Raw genomic sequence first — 19,735 nt, 5'->3', positions numbered from 1 at the left:
CCGACTTCCGGTCGCAGAACCCAACTCGCAAGGCTCCTCCCCTCCCAGGCTTCCGGGGACTGCGCCTGCGCGAGGCGTTGGGGGCGGGCCCAGGTGGGCGGGGCTCGGGGCCCGGAAGAGCTGGCGCTGGTATTATTACTGGAGGGGCGGCCGCGGCTTCTCCGGCTGCCCCGGCGGTGGGGTCTGACACCTGAGCGCAGACGGCTCGGAGGTGAGAGCCCGGCAGTCGCCGCGCTCGGGCCAAACGTGGTCAGGAACGCGGGCCCCGACGGTGGCTCCGGTGGGGAGGCCCGCGGAGCTGGGCGGATGGGTGGTGCCGCCGTCTCCTCAGGGACCCGCCTTCCCCGGGCCCCGAGCCCCGGGGGCAGCGCCGGACGGGCGGCGGGAGCCGCGCAGCGGGCCTGGGCCTGGGGGTGGAGGCAGGGCCCTGGCCCGATCCCTGTCTGGGGTGGGACTGCGGCCCCGGTGACAACCAGTGTGGCGTCTGGCTGGATCCTGTCGGAAGGCGATGGGGTGCGAGCACCCGCGGGGCTGTTCCCCGCCCCCGGCCCTGATCTGAGCTCAGGGCGACGAAGGGCGGCCGCCTTTTTTTGTGCGGGATCCTGTCAGTTTCTCCGCGCGCTGGGGTTTTCCCCGCAGCGCGGGGCTGGGGCTGGGGCTGTCTGTCTGTTGTCCAGCGCACCAGCACGTGGCAGGCGCTCACGACGACGACGAAGACCTGGGGAGCTGGGTGGGATCTGTGGGGAGCTTTGGCGGGAGCGCTACCGAGGCTCCAGATTTGGCCTCAATCGTGTGAGAGTTGGACTAGAAAGAAAGCTGAGCGCGGAAGAATTGATGCTTTTAAATTGTGGAGAAGACTTTTGAGAGTCCCTTGGACTACAAGGAGATCCAACCAGTCAATCCTAAAGGAAATCAGTCCTGAATATTCATTGGAAGGACTGATGTTGAAGCTGAAACTCCAATACTTTGGCCACCTGATGCGAAGAACTGACTCATTGGAAAAGACCCTGATGCTGGGAAAGATTGAAGGCAGGAGAAGAAGGGGACGACTGAGGATGAGATGGTTGGATGGCATCACCGACTCAATGGACATGAGTTTGAGTAAGCTCGGGGGAGTTGGTGATGGACAGGGAGACCTGGTGTGCTGTAGTCCATGGGGTCATAAAGAGTAGGATACGACTAAGCAACTGAACTGATTATTAGCCTTGTGGCCTTGGGCAAGCTGCTTAATAAACTTAGAGCTTTGGCTGCCTCATTTGAAAAGGGCTATAATATTGCAACCTTGCTGGTCAGTAGAGAGGGTCAGAGGTACTGTATATACAGCATAAGGACATATATATAGCATTTTTTTTGTTGTTTTTTAGTTGCTCGGTTGTGTCTGACTCTTTTGTGACCCCATGGACTTTGGGCTTCCCAGGTGGTGCTAGTGATAAAGAACCTGCCTGCCAGTGCATGAGATGTAAGAGACAGCAGTTCGATCCATGGGTGGGGAAGATCCCCTGGAGAAGGAGATGGCAACGCACTCCATTATTCTTACCTGGAGAATCCCATGGACGGAGGCACCAGGCGGGCTACGGTCCTTGGGAATCACAAAGAGTCGGACATGACTGAGCTACTGAGCATGGACTGTTAGCCCTCCAGGCTCCTCTGTCCATGGGATTTCCCAGGTAAGAATACTGGAGTGGGTTGCCATTGCTTTCTCCAGGGGATCTTCCCCACCCAGGGATCGACCCCCCGGTTCCTGCATTAGCAGGAGGATTTTTTACTGCTGAGCCACCAGGGAAACACACACACACACATACATATACATGTAGATACCTCTATGTATGTATGTATGTATGTATGTATATGGCACTTAGCACTGGGCAGCAAATGGTAGGTATTCAGTATGTGGAAGTTGTCATCTGGGTATTATCTCACAAGAAAGTTCTCTAGTTGGCTATCATGGCCTCTCTCAGGCTGTGCCAGACATTGGGTATACAGAGATGACCTGGCCCTGGTCTTCGATGCACTCACAGTTCTGAGATAGTTACAAGTGGGCAGTAGCTGACTCATGCTATGATCAAGATGTGGAGGACCATCCCTTAGCTCAACTTGGAGGCTTTCTAGAAGAGAAGTCTGAACTGAGTCTTGACAGGTGACCGAAGTTAGCAGGTCAAGTAGAAAGTGGAAGGGTATTGTAGGCAGAGGGAACAGCAGGAGCAAAGTGTGGACACAGGGAGCATAATGCATGCTGAGAACCTCAAGCAGCTGTGCATTCTTTACATGTTAGTTGAGTGTGAAGCTGATTGTGGAAAACAAGACTGGAGAGGTGGATGTGAGCCAGGTCATGCAGGACCAACCGTGCTTGTTCTGGCAAAGAGCTTTGACTTCAGGCTTTAACTTTGAGGAGCCAGTGAAAGATTTTAAGTTGGTTACATGGCATCTGACTTGAGTTTTAAATAAATGATTTTAGCTGGAGCTTGGTGATAGATTTGAAATGACAAGAAGTCTCGCTGGGACTGATACCAACCAGTGGCCTTAGCCTTCCGTAATCAATAGAAATTGATAAGAGGCCAGTCAAGAAATTCAGGCAAAGCTAGGCGAGAGGGTAGGGGTGTGTCTAGGGGTCAGGCAGGAGGGGTGGCTTTAGGTGGTTTGCCCACCCCTTTGGTGGTAGTCAAATTGCCAACATCCATTGGATCATCGAAAAAGCAAGAGAATTCCAGAAAAACATCTGCTATATTGACTACTCCAAAGCCTTTGACTGTGGATCACAACAAACTGGAAGATTCTTAAAGAGATGGGAATACCAGACCACCTTATCTGCCTCCTGATAAATCTGTATGCAGGGCAAGAAGCAACAGTTAGAACCAGACATGGAACAACAGACTGGTTCCAGATCCGGAAAGGAGTACCTCAAGGTACTCCTTGCTTATTGTCACCTTGCTTATTTAACTTCTATGCAGAGTACATTATGTGAAATGCCAGGCTAGATGAAGCACAAGGTGGAATCAAGATTGCCAGGAGAAATATCAGTAACTTCAGATATGCAGATAACACCGCCCTTATGGCAGAAAGTGAGAGAAACTTAAAAGCCTCTTGATGAAATGAAAGAGGAGAGTGAAAAAGTTGGCTTAAAACTCAACATTCGAAAAACAAAGATCATGGCATCCAGCTCCATCACTTCATGGCCAGTAGATGGGGAAACAGTGGAAACAGTGACAGACTTTCTCTGCTTGGGCTCCAAAATCACTGCAGACGGTGACTGCAGCCATGAAATTAAAAGATGCTTGCCCCTTGGAAGGACTGATTTTGAAGTTGAAACTCCAATACTTTGGCCAACTGATGTGAAGAACTGACTTATTTGAAAAGACCCTGATGCTGGGAAAGATTTCAGGCAGGAGGAGAAAGGGACGCAGAGAATGAGACGGTTGGATGGCATCACCAACTGGATGGACATGAGTATGAGCGAGCTCTAGTCCATGGGGTCACAAAGAGTTGGACATGTCTGATCAACTGAACTGAACTGAATTTGGTGGTGCAGTACCCTGTTTTTGCTCTTCAGAAGTGGCAGTTGGGTTTTTGGTCTTTTTGTGTCTTGTCCAGAATTGGCCCCAGCTTCACGTGTATTGTTGTTGTTGAGTTGCTAAGTTGTATTCTACTCTTTGTGACCCCATGGACTGCAGCACACTAGGCTTCCTGTCCTCCATTATCTCTCAGAGTTTGCTCAGATTCATGTCCGTTGAGTCAGTGATGCTATCTGACTGTCTTCATCCTCTGCTGTCCCCTTCTGTTGCCTTCAATCTTGCGTAGTATCAGTCTTTTCCAATGAGTCAGCTCTTTGCATCAGTTTACAAAAGTATTGGAGCTTCAACATCAGTCCTTCCAGTGAATATTCAGGTTTGATTCCCTTTAGGATTGACTGGTTTGATTTCTTTGCTGTCCAGGAGATTATCAAGAGTCTTCTCCAGCACCACAATTCAAAAGCATCAATTCTTCAGCATTCAGCATTCTTTATGATCCAACTGTCACATCTATACATGACTACTGGAAAAATCATAGCTTTGACTATATGGACCTTTGTCTGCAAAGCCATGTCTCTGCTCTTTAATATGCTGTCTAGGTTTGTCATAGCTTTTCCTCCAAGACATTTGTGCATGCATGCACACGGTTATTTTTAGTTCCTTACAGTTTCTTCATATTTTGTTGCTCAAGGAGACATTTATCCAGGGACAGGCATTGCAGCAAAGGGTCTCAGGACCCAACCTGTCTCAGGACAGGGTCCTTCTCCCTTGAAATGTCTCCTGGAGGCTGGTGAATTCCTTAAATTGCATTCCAGACTTTGTGCCTTTTTTTATGGGTTAAGGATCAATCACTTTCATCAGATAATGAAAAAGTATTCCTATGTAGCCATAGTCTAGAACAATGCAGGCCCTGTTTGATTCATGAATGGTATAATCTACAGATGGTACAATCAGTGTGTCTTGGGTTTAACTGGATGTGGGGCAGGAGGACAATGAGGGGTCGGTGGTTTCCCACATTCTACCAGAAATAATGTAATTTACTGAAAGGGAGAGGAGAGGAGCAGGTGTGGAGGGGAAGATGGGTTCTGCTTTAGGCATTTCTGCCTTTGATGAGTCTGCAACATCCAAGTGGCAGTATCTTTGGCCTCATTTTTATGCATGAATAATTCAGAGATGAGAATGATTTGCTTAATTAAGAGCATGCATCAAAATAGTGGCAGATATCAAAGGCTTTCATACGTGCTTTTCTCCTACAGCTCCTAGGCTAATGATGAAAAAAGAAAGTCTTAAGGAGTTGCCAAGGCCTTATAATGTAGTGACTGTCAAATCGTTCTAGTATTGTAGGGGTTTGAATAGATGCTTTGGGAATCCATAACAATACTATCAAATTTTTAAAAATCATTAAAATTGATACACACACACACACACACACACATACATATATATATATACACTTGTAATGTGCTTAAATGTGCTGCTGCTGCTAAGTCAGGTCAGTCGTGTCTGACTCTGTGCAACCCTATAGATGGCAGCCCACCAGGCTCCCATCCCTGGGATTCTCCAGGCAAGAATACTGGAGTGGGTTGCCATTTCCTTCTCCAGTACATGAAAGTGAAAAGTGAAAGTGAAGTGCTTAGTTGTGTCCGACTCTTCACGACCCCATGGACTGTAGCCTACCAGGCTCCTCCGTCCATGGGATTTCCCAGGCAAGAATACTGTTTATACAACAACATTTTAACCAATCAGACTATGGTACTTTATGATGCTAGGGTAACCCAGCTTTGGGCAGACCTTGGAATAAGGCTCTTTTGCCTTCTCTAATGGGAAAGTATCCTGCAATGGCAAAGTTCTCGTTGGCAACAAAGTTATCCAACAAGTCACCCACCAAAGCTTTCTCAGTAGTCTCCTTCTTTTTACTCTGTAGCTCGTTCCCTACCCAGCAGCCAGTCATCTTTCTCAACCAAAAATCTGATCATACCACCTGACTGCTCTTTGAAACCTTCCAGAGTCTTCCTGTGAAACCCAGAATAAAACTCCAACCTCTGTTGTGGCCTGCGAGGTGTTCTGTGGCTCTGTCTCGCCTGTCCCTGTCCCTCCGCCTCCTGTTCTTAGTCGTCCTGGCGTCTCACTGGTCCTCACATCAGATGGCATCCCTCAGGACCTCTGCACTTGCCATGTCCTCCACTCACGGTGCTTCTCCTCTACGTCGTGTCTGCTCTTGCTTCTCTCAGGTCTTAGCTCTCACCTCCTCAGAATGTCATTTTTTCTGTCTCAAAGAGTCACCCCTTCCTTTGATCACTATCTCCTTAACTTGCTTTAGTTCCCCTTGGAGCAATTATTATTTCCAAATAATGGGTTTGATACTTGGTTTTCATGTTGGTCTGGCTACTCCCTGTAAAAATGAGCCCCCTGTGGTCCACGGGTTACAGCTCCGTGCTTCCAGTGCAGAGGGCACAGGTTTGATTCCTGGTGGGGGAACTAAGGTCCCACACCAAAAAAAATAATTAAAAATAAATGAAAAATGAGTTCCCCGAGGTCAGAGACTTTATGTGTCTTAATCACTAATATATTCCCAGCACCTGGTAGGTGCTCACTGACCACTGAGGAATGAATGAATGAATGGGTCAGGTGTTCTTGCTACTCCACAAATGAAGCAGAAATGTAGAAATAAATTGGATGATGGGGCTGATCAAAATACATAGGCTCGGGTCAAGTCTAAGGTCAGATGCTCGTGGGTGGACTTGGTGGTAGCAAGGGGAGGGGGTGGGGGGAGTATCTCCAGATTCACTGGGAGAAACTGTTCATTGGACAGGGACATTCACTGATTTACTCATTCTTTTCCTTCATCAGGTACCCTGTTTTTCTGTCAAGAACTGACCATGTCAGAGTGAAAGGAAGCTATCTTTGCAGACCACTGTCTGTGGAACCTTTGAAGACGGTGGAATAGCATTTGATTCTGCAGTAAGCAGACCCCCTTTTCCCTCTGTAGAATCAGTCTTTAGTAAACATTTGTTAGTCTCTCGAATTCATACATTCTCCTGAAAGATGGGTCACAGTTCCCTCGTCTGTGAAACGTGGATTCTAACCTCCCTTCTTGTAAACCCCTTTGGGGGTTGGAGGCAGAGCCCAGGCAGGATATAAGATGCAGACAGACCCTCAGAGAATACCCAGAGTAGACTCCAGGTGTCTCCAGATGCTGTGAGGATTAAGTGAGACTGTGAAAGCACCTGAACTATGAAACATTTCTCTGGCCTGTTCATCATTATTCAAGAATAATACGCTTGCTCCTATGAAATGGGCAAGGAGAAATAGTTCATTAAAGATCTACATAAGGCTGACTCTGGAATGTTTAAGGTCACCTCCCTCCTGGCCTTGCTGGAATGAGGTGGGAGGTAGCACCTGACATTATTGTCATCTCTGCCTTTCCCTAAATGTAGTTTAAGACTAAGAAAAATGCACCAAACCCCAGAGGCTTCAGTGCTTTCAGTTCTTGGCCCTGCTGTTTACAGAACAGGAAGCAGAGACGGTAACTGATCTCAGAATCTTGGTTGATAAACTAATATGTCACATATTTTACTAATGTCTGGGCTTGATTCAAGAGAAGGCAGGCACTTGACTATTTTGAGGACTAGATGACAGGTGTCTGGTACTTCTGATTGGTGCTTTTCATACTTCTAGAGACGACAAAAACGTTCCTTTTTGGTTCACTGGGTTAAAACTTTGTGATTCAAGAAAAGAATAAGAAATAGTATCCAAATTTTGTGGGTTGATGGGGAATATTTATGTTTTAAGTAAAAGGAGTATACCAGGGAACTGGGAGGAATTGATGGTTATTATTTAATTTTATTCCTATTATGTGTAAATGGATGCAAAGTCGCTTCTCTCCATATATCTAACCAACACTTGCTCTTCCAGAGGAGCGCCTGCGGATCAAGCTATGGTGGAAGATGTTTCGGAAAGGCAAAAAGCGCCACAGCAGTAGCAGTTCCCAGAGCAGTGAAATCAGTACCAAGAGCAAGGTAGGTGGTGGAGTGGAGACCATGGGCATAACTGAGAACTGTCTCTTCTGAGCGATGCTGCGTGAAAGATACTAAACGTGGCAGACCAGCTGATGTTCTTCAAACTGGAGGTTTTTACATTCTTTTTCTTTTTTCCTTTTTGCACGAGATACATCCTGCGTTTGATTTGATTTTATTTTGGTAGATTTTGTGAAGTCCTTAAATCCGCTAATGTAGATGGATTGGCACCTGTGAGTGGTCTCATTGAAACACTGGTTTTTAAATTGCTTACATAATAGAAATTGCAGGCAGTCAAGGAACTGGATGTCTTGAATTCTAGGGCTTGAGGTGTGTGTGTATCGTTATAATTCTGTGTCCACCACGGGGAGTGAGTTGGAGAGTGAAGCAAATACCCTGATTTGAGTGTGCAGGGCCCTCAGGGTCCCAAGTCCTGGCCCACTGGGCCCGCTGGACTAGGACTAGAAAACTGAAACTGAAGTTGCTCAGTCATATCCGACTCTTTGTGACCCCATGGACTGTAGCCCGCCAGGCTCCTCCGTCCATGGAGTTCTCCAGGCAAGAATACTGGAGTGGGTTGCCATTTCCTTCTCCAGGGGATCTTCCTGACCCAGGGATCGAACTGGGTCTCCTGCATTGAGCCCCCAGGGAAGCCCCCAGGGCTAGAAAGTCCTTTTAAAATCATTCTTCACCCTTGTGAGCTCCCGACTGTGAAAGGTGCCTGTGCCCAGAACCTGGACTGGGCGAGGCAGGTGGCAGGAGAGGAGCCCAAGGCCTAGCACCTCCAGGGGGTGCCTCTCACCAGCCTGTGGGCAGTGCCCTGGGTGAGGCTAGCCATGCTCAGGGAAGACCACGACATCACTGCCCTGCAGGAATTTCCGTCAGACGGGAGGGCTGAGCTCTCAGCGTGTAGCCAAAACCACGGAAACCTGACATTTTTGGAGTCCTGTGGAGTCTGGGAATGGGACGACTAAGTTTTTCTTTAAGGTGTCTAAACTCCTGAAGCTCGTAGAGAACCACCCCAGTGTTACCTCAGCGTGAGGCCTGCAGGCTTGAACTGGGCCCAGTTTCCTGTTTTCTAGATCAGAAAATGGAAAAGGGGAGACTCATGGACCTGTTGCTGGCTGAGTTGGACCAGAGCTCGTGTGCTGATTCAAGGACCTGCTGCCCCGGCAGGGTGGGGGGTGCTGGGGGGATGCAGGAAGACCCGTGCCCTGGAGTGAGGTCTTACCCCCAAGTGACGGGGAGTCTCGTGTGGCTTCTATGCAGGCCTGTGACTGTTAGACGTGTGCTCTAGGATGAAGTAAGTAAGCTTCGCTCTTGTCATTCAGAACCAGGGGAAATAGGCCAGTTTCTCCCTTCCCTACCTCCTTGCTCAGGGGGTTGCTAGCTTCTGGCCTTCTGCGTGCAGGGGTAACTGGAAACACAAAAGCTTGCTGTTACTCCCTTCCCAGAAGACAGCCTGACTCTGTAACAGCATCTTAATTCCAGGTCCCCTTTCTTCACTCTTTGAATATTCAGGTTTTTTTCCAGGTTGTCAGAACCACACAAACATGACGATGACCCTCTCTGTGCATACCACTCTGCTCTTGTTTGAAAGTGAAAGTCGCCCAGTTGTGTCTGACTCTGTGACCCCATGGACTATACAGTCCGTGGAATTATTCTCCAGGCCAGAATACTGGAGGGGATAGCCTTTCCCTTCTCCAGGGGAATCTTCCCAACCCAGGGATCGAACCCAGGTCTCCCGCATTGCGGGCGGATTCTTTACTGTCTGAGCCACAAGGGAAGCCCAACGTGATGATGACCCTGTCTATGCATATAGCTCTGCTCCTGTTTGAGATTCCCAGAAATGCAATTATTAAGAAAGGGAAGAAATAAAACTGAAGACTTAATACATTTTTGCATTCATTTTGATTCACTTCTTAAACATCTGAAAATTTGACTGTACTTTTAAAATGTAATTTTGATTTGAAGTGTAAAAAAGTGATTTTTTTTTTTTTCTTTTTGGCCGAGCCATGCAGCTTGCGGGATCTTAGTTCCCCAACCAGGGATCGACTCTTGGCCCCAGCAGTAAAAGTGCTGAGTCCTAACCCCTGGACCACCAGGGAATTCCCAAAAAGTGATTTTTTTTTTTAAATCAAAGGTTTTTACTGTTATTTCTAAAAAATTAAGCACACTGAGCGTATGATTCTGTAGAACAAACTACATTGACACGTGTGATTCTCTGAATTTTGCTGAACAGTTTCGTTGGGTTTTCTTTGTAATTCACATCACAGTTATTCTCTGGTCTGCCGCTCCACCTGTGTTTACCTGCTGGGGCCAGGCAGTAGCTGGAGGCATTGCGATACTGGGGTGAGGGTCAGGAGACATGGGGTTGAGATGTGGCGTGACTAGACGTAACCTTGGGTAAATCACTTCACCACTCTGCATCTCTCCTCTCATTTACTAAACAGGAGGACACTCCCTGCCTGCATTCTGCACAGAGTTCTTCTTGGGTTCTGTGGAAATAATGTGAAAGTGAAGTATAGGTTTTCACATGCTATATAAAATCTCAAGTCTCAATACGATGTAAATATCAACTATCTTACAAGGCTATAGAGTTAATGGGTTTAATTTAAACTGAAAGTGTTGATCCCAGACTTATTATTGTGTTATGGGAAGAGCAGTTGGGATTATGTTTTTTATTTTCTGAAGTTTGCTATGGAATTTGTCTACAAAAGAATCTGTCACAGTCGATCTGCATGAATAACTGACCTGATTTTATATGTGTTAATTCAGTGATAGTAAATAAGTCATTTGAATGTTTGGTAGAGAACTTGAAAGAAGATGGTGCTTCTAATTATGTTTAACATGTTTGTGTTTGTTTGTTTGTTATTTCTCAGTCTGTAGACTCCAGCCTTGGGGGGCTCTCACGGTCCAGCACGGTGGCAAGCCTCGACACCGATTCCACCAAGAGCTCAGGTATGGACGGAGGTGGATCATTTATCATCTCAGGCTTTTAACTGAGGTTCACATGGTTTTACCAGAGTGGACGAGGAGTTCTTGAGTATTTGGGGTTTTCTTTCTCTGCTCTGTCACTTTTGATAAGAGTTCAGAAATGACCCAGCATCTGGTGGAAGGATTGGGGTGAGGAAATGGGTGGTGAAAGCCACGGGAGCAAACTGCTCGTAACAGTTGTGGAGCAAAATTATGTGTGGCTGCGTGGTGGTGACAGTTTAGAAGTGTTAGAATAGCTTTGTTAAGAAGTGGGCTGGCGGAGGGCGAATTATTTTGGAGTTACAGTGTTTGTGGGGGGTAGGACAATGTCCTGCTGATTAAAATGACTAAGGGGCCTTGTACCCAGAGATGTACCAGCTCGTTAACATCAGGAGCACACGGTTATAAGCAGAGGTCTGTCACTGGCCCTTGGAAACGTTTATGCAGCCTCCTGAAAGGAGCAGCTCTCTAGAAATCAAAAGGTGGCTTCTGACCCACCTGTTAGCTGGTGTCTAATTGGAAACCTACTACATTCATTTTGTTACACAAAATCCTTCTACTTCCTTTGGGATCACAGACAACTCAGTCCATGAAAGGTGGTGAGAGCAGGAGAGGTGTAAAAGGGGATATGGTAGCATAAGGTCTATTGTCTTTACTTCCAGATGCTTTGAAATATTAAAAATGTGGGCATCTTTTTATTATATAAACATGATCTAAAAATGACCACATAGTATTCCCTTACTATGTCAGATGTCGTAAATCCTTTGTGGTACCTTGTACCGGCTGGACTTTATGGCACATGGAGCTCTTCACCTGTTACCATCTGGTCCGGTCTGGCATTACTTCATCTACAGTAGGGGAAAGAAAGCCTGGTCTTTTCCGGCTGAATGGGAGAGGTAGATCAGGTTTCCTGAATCAGGACAGAAAGTTACAGTTCATATGGGAAAGTGGGAGAAGAAACCAAAAATATAATCAAATGTCATATATGCATTACAAAAGTGTTCAATCATTGTCAAGCTGACATTTTAGTTTTCTTCGTTTTGATGAATAAGTGAAGGCTATTAATACTTAATTTATTCCTACTGAGATTTTACACATTTAGTACATTGCAAGTCACTGAGGAAAAGGTTAGTGAAAATTCAAGTTTTTTCCCATTGTATCAAAAAGTTGGCGTTTAAAAACTTTTAATTTTTATAAAAGACTTAATTCTGATGATACAGTCGATTTCCTATGTGGGGAGGGGTTAGAGATACCCTGTAATGCAGCTATTTCTTTCGAAGTCTTACTCTTATGATTTTTCTTTCACCTTTAGGACAAAGCAACAACAATTCAGACACCTGTGCAGAATTTCGAATCAAGTATGTTGGTGCCATTGAGAAACTGAAACTCTCAGAGGGGAAAAGTCTCGAAGGGCCACTGGACCTGATAAATTATATAGATGTTGCTCAGGTAAAAAAAAAATAGTTCTATTTCTCAGATTCTGCAGTGAATTTGTGGTTTCGGAGAGAGACGACACTCTTGCAGTCTCTTCACTGCTTCTCCTGAAGCCATGTTTTTATCACTGTTAAGATGTCACTGAGCGCTGTGCAGAGGAAGGACCTGGGGACCGAGTCACAGAGGAACACAGGGACTTAGTTCCTTCCTTCAGACAGTGGTTTTTTACTCTTTCTGGGGCTGACTGAGGACGTCTCTTTGCTTAAATGGGGAGCTGAGCGCAGTGAGTGAGTGCACACCACAGGCTTAGCTGTAGAACACTCTGGCAAGTCTTAACTGTCTCCATGGAACTATTTGCAGTTATTCGAATGAGCAGTCTCATTCATGATGTTGAACTCCCATATCTCTCTATTCATACCCTGTCTCCAGCAAGGATTGAGGTGAGGTGGGTTTCAAAAATATATCCCAGTCGAGAAAATAGAAGAATAAATTCATCACGAAGGAAAATTTAGAGTGAAAATGAAGACAAAGGTGTAAGGTTTGTGTATAAAGTATTGTGAGGTCGGTACTCTTACCAGTGAAGGGAGTGGATGAGCTGGAAGCCTGAACGCTGTCCACAGTCAGTTGCTCCCCAAGTCTCTAGAAGATGGAATTGCCCATCTTTGTGTCCACGAACAAAGGGATATTACTGCAATGGGAAGGTTCCCTTACAAAATTTGTAGAGTGTTGGTCACTCTTAAGATCATATGGTCTCTTAACACATGGAGGTGAGATCGTTTCATATGCCGTTTCATGTCCTCCTGAAGGAAGTCTCCTCTGCCTGAGAGGAAATCAGCCAGTCTGATCCGCCATTGACCAGGCAACTAACACGATTATCCCAGCATTTTACTTTGGAATCTATAAAGTCATTCCAACATCGTGCAAGCAACAACTAATAGTCTCCTGAAAGTTTGCTAATAATGCTCCCCACCCGCCCCGCCCCCGCCAAGTACACTAGGATTGTTTTCACACTGACAGGCTGCTCAGTCTCTCACAGCACTATAAAATTGGGCTTGTCAGAACTCCACGACTGACAGTAGCATTGCTGTGGATTCTTAGAGTTGCTTTACCCTGTGTGAGAGGTGATAGGCATGAGGGTATGCTTGTGTGTGGGGACCCAAGAGCTAAGGTAGGTGGACACCGCTCATGACTGTAATTTCTTCAGTGCAGGCAAATGGTTCTACAAAAACGTTGACCGTGTGGAACATCTACTGATGGTTGACAGTATCGTATTTATTTTAGAGAAGACAAGTCAGGCACACTAAGCAGATAAAATGTGATAATCTGCCTGGAAAACCATCAGGCATTATCTGCTGTCTTCCTTGTTTCTGAAGAGCTCAAAATACTGATGGATGTTTTCAAGAGCTGAAAAACCATTTGTCAAGCTGTGTTTATTCGCCCAAAGCCCTGGGACACCGGGATAACCAGATATGTCAACACCTGGGTAGGATATAAACCGGTTGAGAATGGTTCCTACAGTGTGTTTCCTATTATTTTACATGCTGATATTACGGTAAACTTTGAATAAGGAGCCCTACATTTTTCTAGTGTAAATATATAAGCCCCACTGGCATCTGTGAGGAGTGTCAGTTTACAAACAAGAACCATAGAGCACATGGATCTGAGTTCTGGTCAAATCTGTGGACTTCTTACTGAAAAAAAAAGGTGAGGGGGTATTTCTTCTGCCTCTTTGGAGAGAAGAGGGCTGGGCTGTTGTGTGCCCCACATTCTTTAAAGGGTTTGGGTTTGCGATGGCCACATACTAAAATTGACTAATCAGAATCAAGAAGGAAACATAGTTTTTTAAAATGCAATTTATTTTTACTTTAAAGCAAGATGGAAAGTTGCCCTTCGTTCCTCTGGAGGAAGAATTTATAATGGGAGTTTCCAAGTACGGTATAAAAGTGTCCACATCAGATCAGTATGTAAGTAATTTAATTAAAGGGGAAAATGGGTTTTACGTGTTGGGGCGTTCAGACCAGGAATAGCCTTCTTGTAGTTAGATCTGCCCGTTTGCAGAAAGGTTGGTTTGTCGTCATTCCTGGCAGCTGGCCTTAAAAGTGACCAGTTTCCTAGGGTAAACGATTCGGGCTTTTGCTTCTGTGTTGGGCCCAAGCCAGGGCTTCCCAGGTGGTGCTAGTGGCAAAGAACCCACCTGCCAATACAGGAGATGTAAGACACGAGGGTTCGATCCCTGGGTCGGGAAGATCCCTTGGAGGAGGGCTTGGCAACCCGCTCCAGTATTCTTGCCGGGAGAATTCCATGGACAGAGGAGCCTGGCTGTAGTCCGTAGGGTCTCAAAGAGTCAGACATGACTGAAGCGGTTTAGGGCCCAAGCTCCCCACCACCCCCTGCCCCGCCCCACACCCACGGCTGGTCCGTCATGCATTTTCAGCTTAGGACCCCATGCCAATTCAGAGCAGCTGTCAGCTGGGTGTAGAAAACAGGGCCGTGAATTTAGGTTGTCTCAGTCTTCCTAGAAATTACGCAGGAAGGCATGATTCTAAAGGCAAATTGGCCCCTAACCGAGCTCACCGGAATGTCCCTTTTGGTGAAAAACCTGTAAAAACTATGTTCAGCCAGATAGATCCATGGATGGATACGTTCTGTTTAAAGCCTCATGGTAAATTCTGCCCTGGAAAATGTGGATATATGAAGAAATAGCACGGTCCTTCTTCCCCTGACTTCTGCAGGACGTTCTGCATCGGCACGCTCTGTATTTGATTATCCGGATGGTGTGTTACGACGACGGTCTCGGGGCAGGAAAGAGCTTACTGGCTCTGAAGACCACAGATGCGAGCAACCAAGAATACAGCCTGTGGGTTTACCAGTGCAACAGCCTGGTAAGGTTTTCAGTCTCCTTGGTTATACTAGTCTCATTCATTAAACCGAGTGGTAAAACCAGATTATTTAGATTTTTCAAAGGCAGAAGAGATGCTGCCTGCACGTTGTCTGATACCTGGCAAAGCAGGGGAATGCATGTATCAGATGGCAGGTCAGCCAGCGGACCAGCCTACTGCAGACTGTAAGCTGTTAGCGCAGAAGCAGCACTCGTGCCCCATGAGTGAATGCAAAGCAGGTGAGGGGAAGGGGTGTGTCCTCCATAGGCAGCCCCGCTTTCCTGCACCTCGTGGTCCTGACTTGTGAGGGTCCCTCCCAATGGCTGCGGGTCCTGTGTTACCACGTGCAGTTACTAAAGGGGCCCAGGAAGTGGTGACCGGGGCAGGCTGTGTCCTGGACGTCCCCACACTGGCAGTGTGTAGGTTTAGGACAGGTGTTAGGAGGGTCTGATCTAGTTGGGGAACAGACTTACTAATTCTTTTACTGTATCTTTTCATTTAATATAGGAACAAGCGCAAGCAATCTGCAAAGTTTTATCCACTGCTTTCGACTCTGTATTGACTTCTGAGAAACCTTGAATTCTGCAATCAAGGGGGAAGTAAGCTTCATGTGCAAATTCAGCTGTTTTCTCAATAGTTTCTGTTTCCAGTCTGCAGTGTTGAACTGTTACGGAAATATAAGCGATCTTTTGCTCTCAATTTTCTGAAGAAAATGCGGTGTATAAAATACCAGTCATTCGTTTTTCTAGTAAAATGAGTCTTATTTAACAGCGAATTAACTCATTGAAGTTACTTACCTACTGGGACTAAAAGAGCAAGGTCATTTGTCGCTTTTAGACACAAATAAGCCTAATAACTTTCGTGTCACAGAAGCACCCTAGGTGAGTAATGGACATGGAGAACTTTCTGAGGAAGACCCAGGCCATCTGTCCTGCAGCACTGGCTGGTGACGCAGTCTCACCAGCTTGGAGCTCTAATCAAGCAGAGGTCTGGTCCAGGGACCCACGAATCATGCTGGTTTGAAACAGTGATGCTGTCAACTCAACTCACAAAAAGGGAAACTTTAAAAGGTGTATTGTCAGGATAACCTGTTAGCAAACCACAATATAAACCACAGTAATTATCTTTGAAAACCGTCAAAGATTACTGATCATGTTAGAAGTCATACACCGTGAAGAATTTCATGTTCAGTAGACTAGTGTATTTTTTTAAAAAGACTTCTCATATACAGTGCTTTACTGAAGACTAAAGGGGCTTCCCAGGTGGCGCCAGTGGTAAAGAACTTGCCTGCCAATTCAGGAGACGAAAGAGATGTGGTAGTTCAATCCCTGGGTCGGGAAGATCTTCTTGAGGCGGGCATGGCTACCCATTCCAGTATTCTTGCCTGGAAAATTCCATGGACAGAGGAGCCTGGTGAGCTACAGTCCATGGGGTTGCAAAGAGTCTGACATGACTGAAGCAACTGAACACTCAAAAGATTAAAAACATGAAAGACACCGGGTCCGTTTAAAAGTATTTTATTTTTTTCCAGTCAGATGACTAGTTAACAAGAAGAGTAAACTTATTTAAACATGCTCTAATTAGGACAATGAAAATAACTGATTTAGGTTATACAATATATACAGTTGCGCTGCAACTAGACAGAAATAATCGAGTGAATGAATTGAATATCATACATCTCAGATAGCATCCAGGCTGCAGTCGTGGTTCCCACCCTTCACAGATCACACGCTAACCATTAGTCTGTGGACAGATTTCTGAGTCGCCATCCCTAGAGGTCAGACCTGATGGAGGATGGCATGCCAAATGCCAGAATCCTGCAGCTGAGGTCACAAAACGTAAACTTTAAATATAAATAGATTATCTACAGTGTTTTCCTTTTTCTCAGTTGCTTTCTTTTTAATTTGCAAAGAGCAAATAACTAGGAAAGGACATTAGTAGGTAAGTTAATATAATTTCTCTTCCGGCAAGAGTAATATTACTGCACAATAGCACCACCAAATTGTAGACTGGGAAAATATTTCCGAGATATTTATGTTTATATCAGTGAACCTGATATATCAGTTTGGGACTGGTGTTCCACTGTTGATATGGATCAACTTTAATTCCTTACATATCTGGCACCAAGTAGGCAAAAGGTTGATTGATTATAAGGTACAGATGTGGGAGGGCTGTGCTAAAATATACATATGAAGTGCACTGTGCAAAACATCTGTTTACTTTCTTCAATCTATGAGAGAATTAACTAATGAAGGGTTCAAAAACAGAAATGAACAATTAGTGAAAACAGATGTAGTGCTTAAAAAAAAAAAAGAAATACTTTAATTACAGATCTAACACATTTTAACCCAGAACTTTGAAAGGCAAAAAACGCAATTGCCATACAACATCATAAAACATTCCAGTTTGTTCTGTCTTCCTTTATAATATCAATGAAAAAAAAAATACAATGAAATTTAAAAAAAAAACTCTACAATCACAAGAGTCTTGCATAATAAAGACAGGCTGCTTCAATCAAATGTACCATCATGACATGCAGAAACAGCATCGTTGTCTTGCTTTCCAAGCCTATCCTTAAATTTACCGCTTTTGGTAAAAATCTAAGTGGGCATCACATGCCTATTTAGTCTCAGAGAGCGCCAAATTTTTCAACATACCTACTCTGAATCTTACGCTCACCATGACTAAGTAGAGGTATGATAGTCAAGTTCATTAAACCTAATGAGTGTTTATTTTATCGTATACAACCTAACCCCCACCCCCCTGCCCCCAGTAGCTTAAGTTTAAGAATGATATGATGGACTTCAACAGGAAATCTGGATGTCTGGGGTTATTTTATTACCTGGGACCTACAGATTTCTGATATGTTCGTGATTACAAACAAGTGGACAGATTAAATTGCAAGACAGTGTAACTACCATTCCTGTTGGTATATTCTATAAATACAAGACACTAAATCGAGGAAACATTCTCTCGAGCTAGGAGGGAAGGCAGCGGTATACTTGACAGGAAACAGCAAGGACTTGGTGACGGTATTCTGGCTGCAACCAGGGGGCTCGAGAAAGCGAATCCCAGGACACCTAAAGCGTGTGAACTAGCTTGAAGAACCGTGTCGCAATCCGTCATTTTTAGTTTTCAACCGAATTCAGGAAATGCAGTTTTATACAATCTGGAGCTGATGTATGCCATAGCAAACCATCTCTAGTTGGCTTAGGTAGGCTTGTTCACAATAGTTTACACACTCATGCAGGATACAATGACAGCTGCAACCTCACACACCAGGTGCTGGAAAATACAACGCTTACGTATACACTCCCAAGTTGCTTTAAATAAATGTTGGGTGGACTTCCAAGGAAATCTTTCAAGGTATCATTTAAAAAAAAAAAAAAGTCTGTTAAAGGTGAACTCAAGCATTTTATCTAGAAAGTGCAGGTTAGCTGCGGAATTGGAAAGCAAAAGTTTACCGGCTTTCTAAAAAGAATAACTGTGCTAAAGGTCACCGACTAAAGAAATGGGCCAAGAAAAGCAGGACGCATTTTTTCCCAACACTCAAAAACTATTTTGAGGTTCAGCTAATGCTGTCGATTCAGGCTTGATTATGTAGTTAAAATCACTTCAGAAAAAAAAAAAGTCACTTTTCAGTTCACCTCTTAGGAAATTGAGTTTTTCCTAATAAAAGTATAGCAATGTTTCATGAAAAACACAAAATATAAAAACAATTCATTGATATATATATAAATTGCCTTTTGAGTTTATAAAGCAGAACAGTGGCATTAGAGAAAGTGGGTATGGTACAAGTCATGAAACAGGTTATCTGGCAAGAGTACTGGTACCAAAAATGAAACAGGACATGACTTTTAAAAGAAGTGTTTTTCTTCAGTAGCAATTCAGTCAGCAATAAAGTGCACAAAAGACACAGGAAATGCTCCCTTGCGAGTTGGATCTCCGTCAATGTGGCCGATCTGAAATGAATACAAGGTTAGGTGGTTATAAAAATTCCAAATGCTGAAAACTCTGAAGGGCATTTTAGCATTTGGAGGGCAAAAAAAAAAAAGATCTGTCTGAAAGAAGTTCTTCTAGGAAAGAATTACTTGGGTAAAACATCTTTTTCTTCCACTCACATTTCAAACAGTCCCTGCCTACTACTCGGAACTCCTGTTCAAGGGCAGTTGGTGCCCTCAAAGACGCCCCCACCACAGTCCTGGCAGTCTTGGGGGGCACACAGGACAGAATCTGAGCACCACCGCCATCTGTGTTTTTGTTTTTTTAATAGATGAAGGGACTGAATGTCAGAAGTTTGTGAGCTTCAAAGTCAGAGAAAGTGGCAAACACGAGGGAGCCCTATTTAAATATAGGCAAGCATTTATGCTGCTGCCGCTACTGCTGCTAAGTCGCTTCAGTCGTGTCCGACTCTGTGCGACCCCACAGACAGCAGCCCACCAGGCTCCGCCATCCCTGGGATTCTCCAGGCAAGAACACTGGAGTGGGTTGCCATTTCCTTCTCCAATGCATGAAAGTGAAAAGTGAAAGTGAAGTTGCTCAGTCGTGGCTACTCTCAGCGACCCCAGGGACTAGCCTACCAGGCTCCTCTGTCCCTGGGATTTTCCAGGCAAGAATACTGGAGTGGGGTGCCATTGCCTTCTCTGAAGCATTTATGAGACTTCAGTAAATCATTCACTTTTGCTCTGGGAAAATTATTTAAGTTCTATATCAAGTCTGATCTCAATGATGTAAATTAAGTAGGTAAGTAAAAGTCTTAAGAGAAAAGCACCAAAATTTAAATTTTTTTTTTTTTTAATGAGTGGAGGAGCCCTGGAGATTTGGGGCAGCATTTCCATACTTGATACTTTTAAAAATATATATATAGGAAAACCGAAGAGTTATCTTATTCTTTTGGCCATGCCATGCAACTTGCAGGATGTTA

At 44.9% G+C, this 19,735-nt stretch overlaps 3 protein-coding genes across 21 annotated transcripts in view; 1 reads left to right on the top strand and 2 right to left on the bottom strand.

The window, feature by feature from the left end:
- The window catches only part of CPSF3 (cleavage and polyadenylation specific factor 3), a 31,111-nt gene extending 30,488 nt beyond the window's left edge, over positions 1-623 (bottom strand). For 5 of the 9 annotated variants that reach the window (XR_014051587.1, XM_081483481.1, XM_081483482.1 and 2 more), the window contains exon 1: positions 191-623. The gene's annotated coding sequence lies outside the window, so the exon portion shown is untranslated. The remainder of the gene's footprint in view (positions 1-190) is intronic. The other 4 variants (XM_081483480.1, XM_081483472.1, XM_081483475.1 and 1 more) reach the window with 1 other exon arrangement.
- Positions 100-15,586, top strand: ITGB1BP1 (integrin subunit beta 1 binding protein 1). Its single transcript, XM_081483513.1, has 8 exons — positions 100-211; positions 6,357-6,467; positions 7,422-7,525; positions 10,405-10,483; positions 11,811-11,947; positions 13,804-13,896; positions 14,665-14,814; positions 15,319-15,586. The coding sequence occupies exons 3-8, from the start codon at positions 7,454-7,456 to the stop codon at positions 15,388-15,390; spliced, it is 603 nt and encodes a 200-aa protein (XP_081339639.1). The 5' UTR covers positions 100-211; positions 6,357-6,467; positions 7,422-7,453; the 3' UTR covers positions 15,391-15,586.
- A 726-nt stretch (positions 15,587-16,312) lies between these two features.
- ASAP2 (ArfGAP with SH3 domain, ankyrin repeat and PH domain 2) overlaps positions 16,313-19,735 on the bottom strand; it is a 154,141-nt gene continuing 150,718 nt past the window's right edge. For all 11 annotated transcript variants that reach the window (XR_014051586.1, XM_081483458.1, XM_081483459.1 and 8 more), the window contains one exon: positions 16,313-18,773. Coding sequence is in view for 10 of the 11 variants with exons in the window: in XM_081483458.1 (XP_081339584.1) it covers positions 18,699-18,773 (75 nt within the window). In the remaining variant the exon portion in view is untranslated. The remainder of the gene's footprint in view (positions 18,774-19,735) is intronic.

Source organism: Giraffa tippelskirchi, chromosome 4, assembly GCF_054371585.1.
Source record: "Giraffa tippelskirchi isolate mGirTip1 chromosome 4, T2T-mGirTip1v1.2.pri, whole genome shotgun sequence".
Taxonomy (NCBI): Eukaryota; Metazoa; Chordata; class Mammalia; order Artiodactyla; family Giraffidae; genus Giraffa; species Giraffa tippelskirchi.
The sequence above is the reverse complement of the archived record's forward strand: the minus strand, read 5'-3'. Positions and strand labels throughout refer to the sequence as shown.

Excerpts from the sequence above, each read along its gene's own strand:
- ITGB1BP1 (XM_081483513.1), top strand. The coding sequence starts at position 7,454 with ATGTTTCGGAAAGGCAAAAAGCGCCACAGCAGTAGCAGTTCCCAGAGC. Across the intron at positions 10,484-11,810 it reads CGATTCCACCAAGAGCTCAG|GACAAAGCAACAACAATTCA; the intron begins GTATGGACGGAG and ends TTTCACCTTTAG. Across the intron at positions 11,948-13,803 it reads ATTATATAGATGTTGCTCAG|CAAGATGGAAAGTTGCCCTT; the intron begins GTAAAAAAAAAA and ends TTTACTTTAAAG.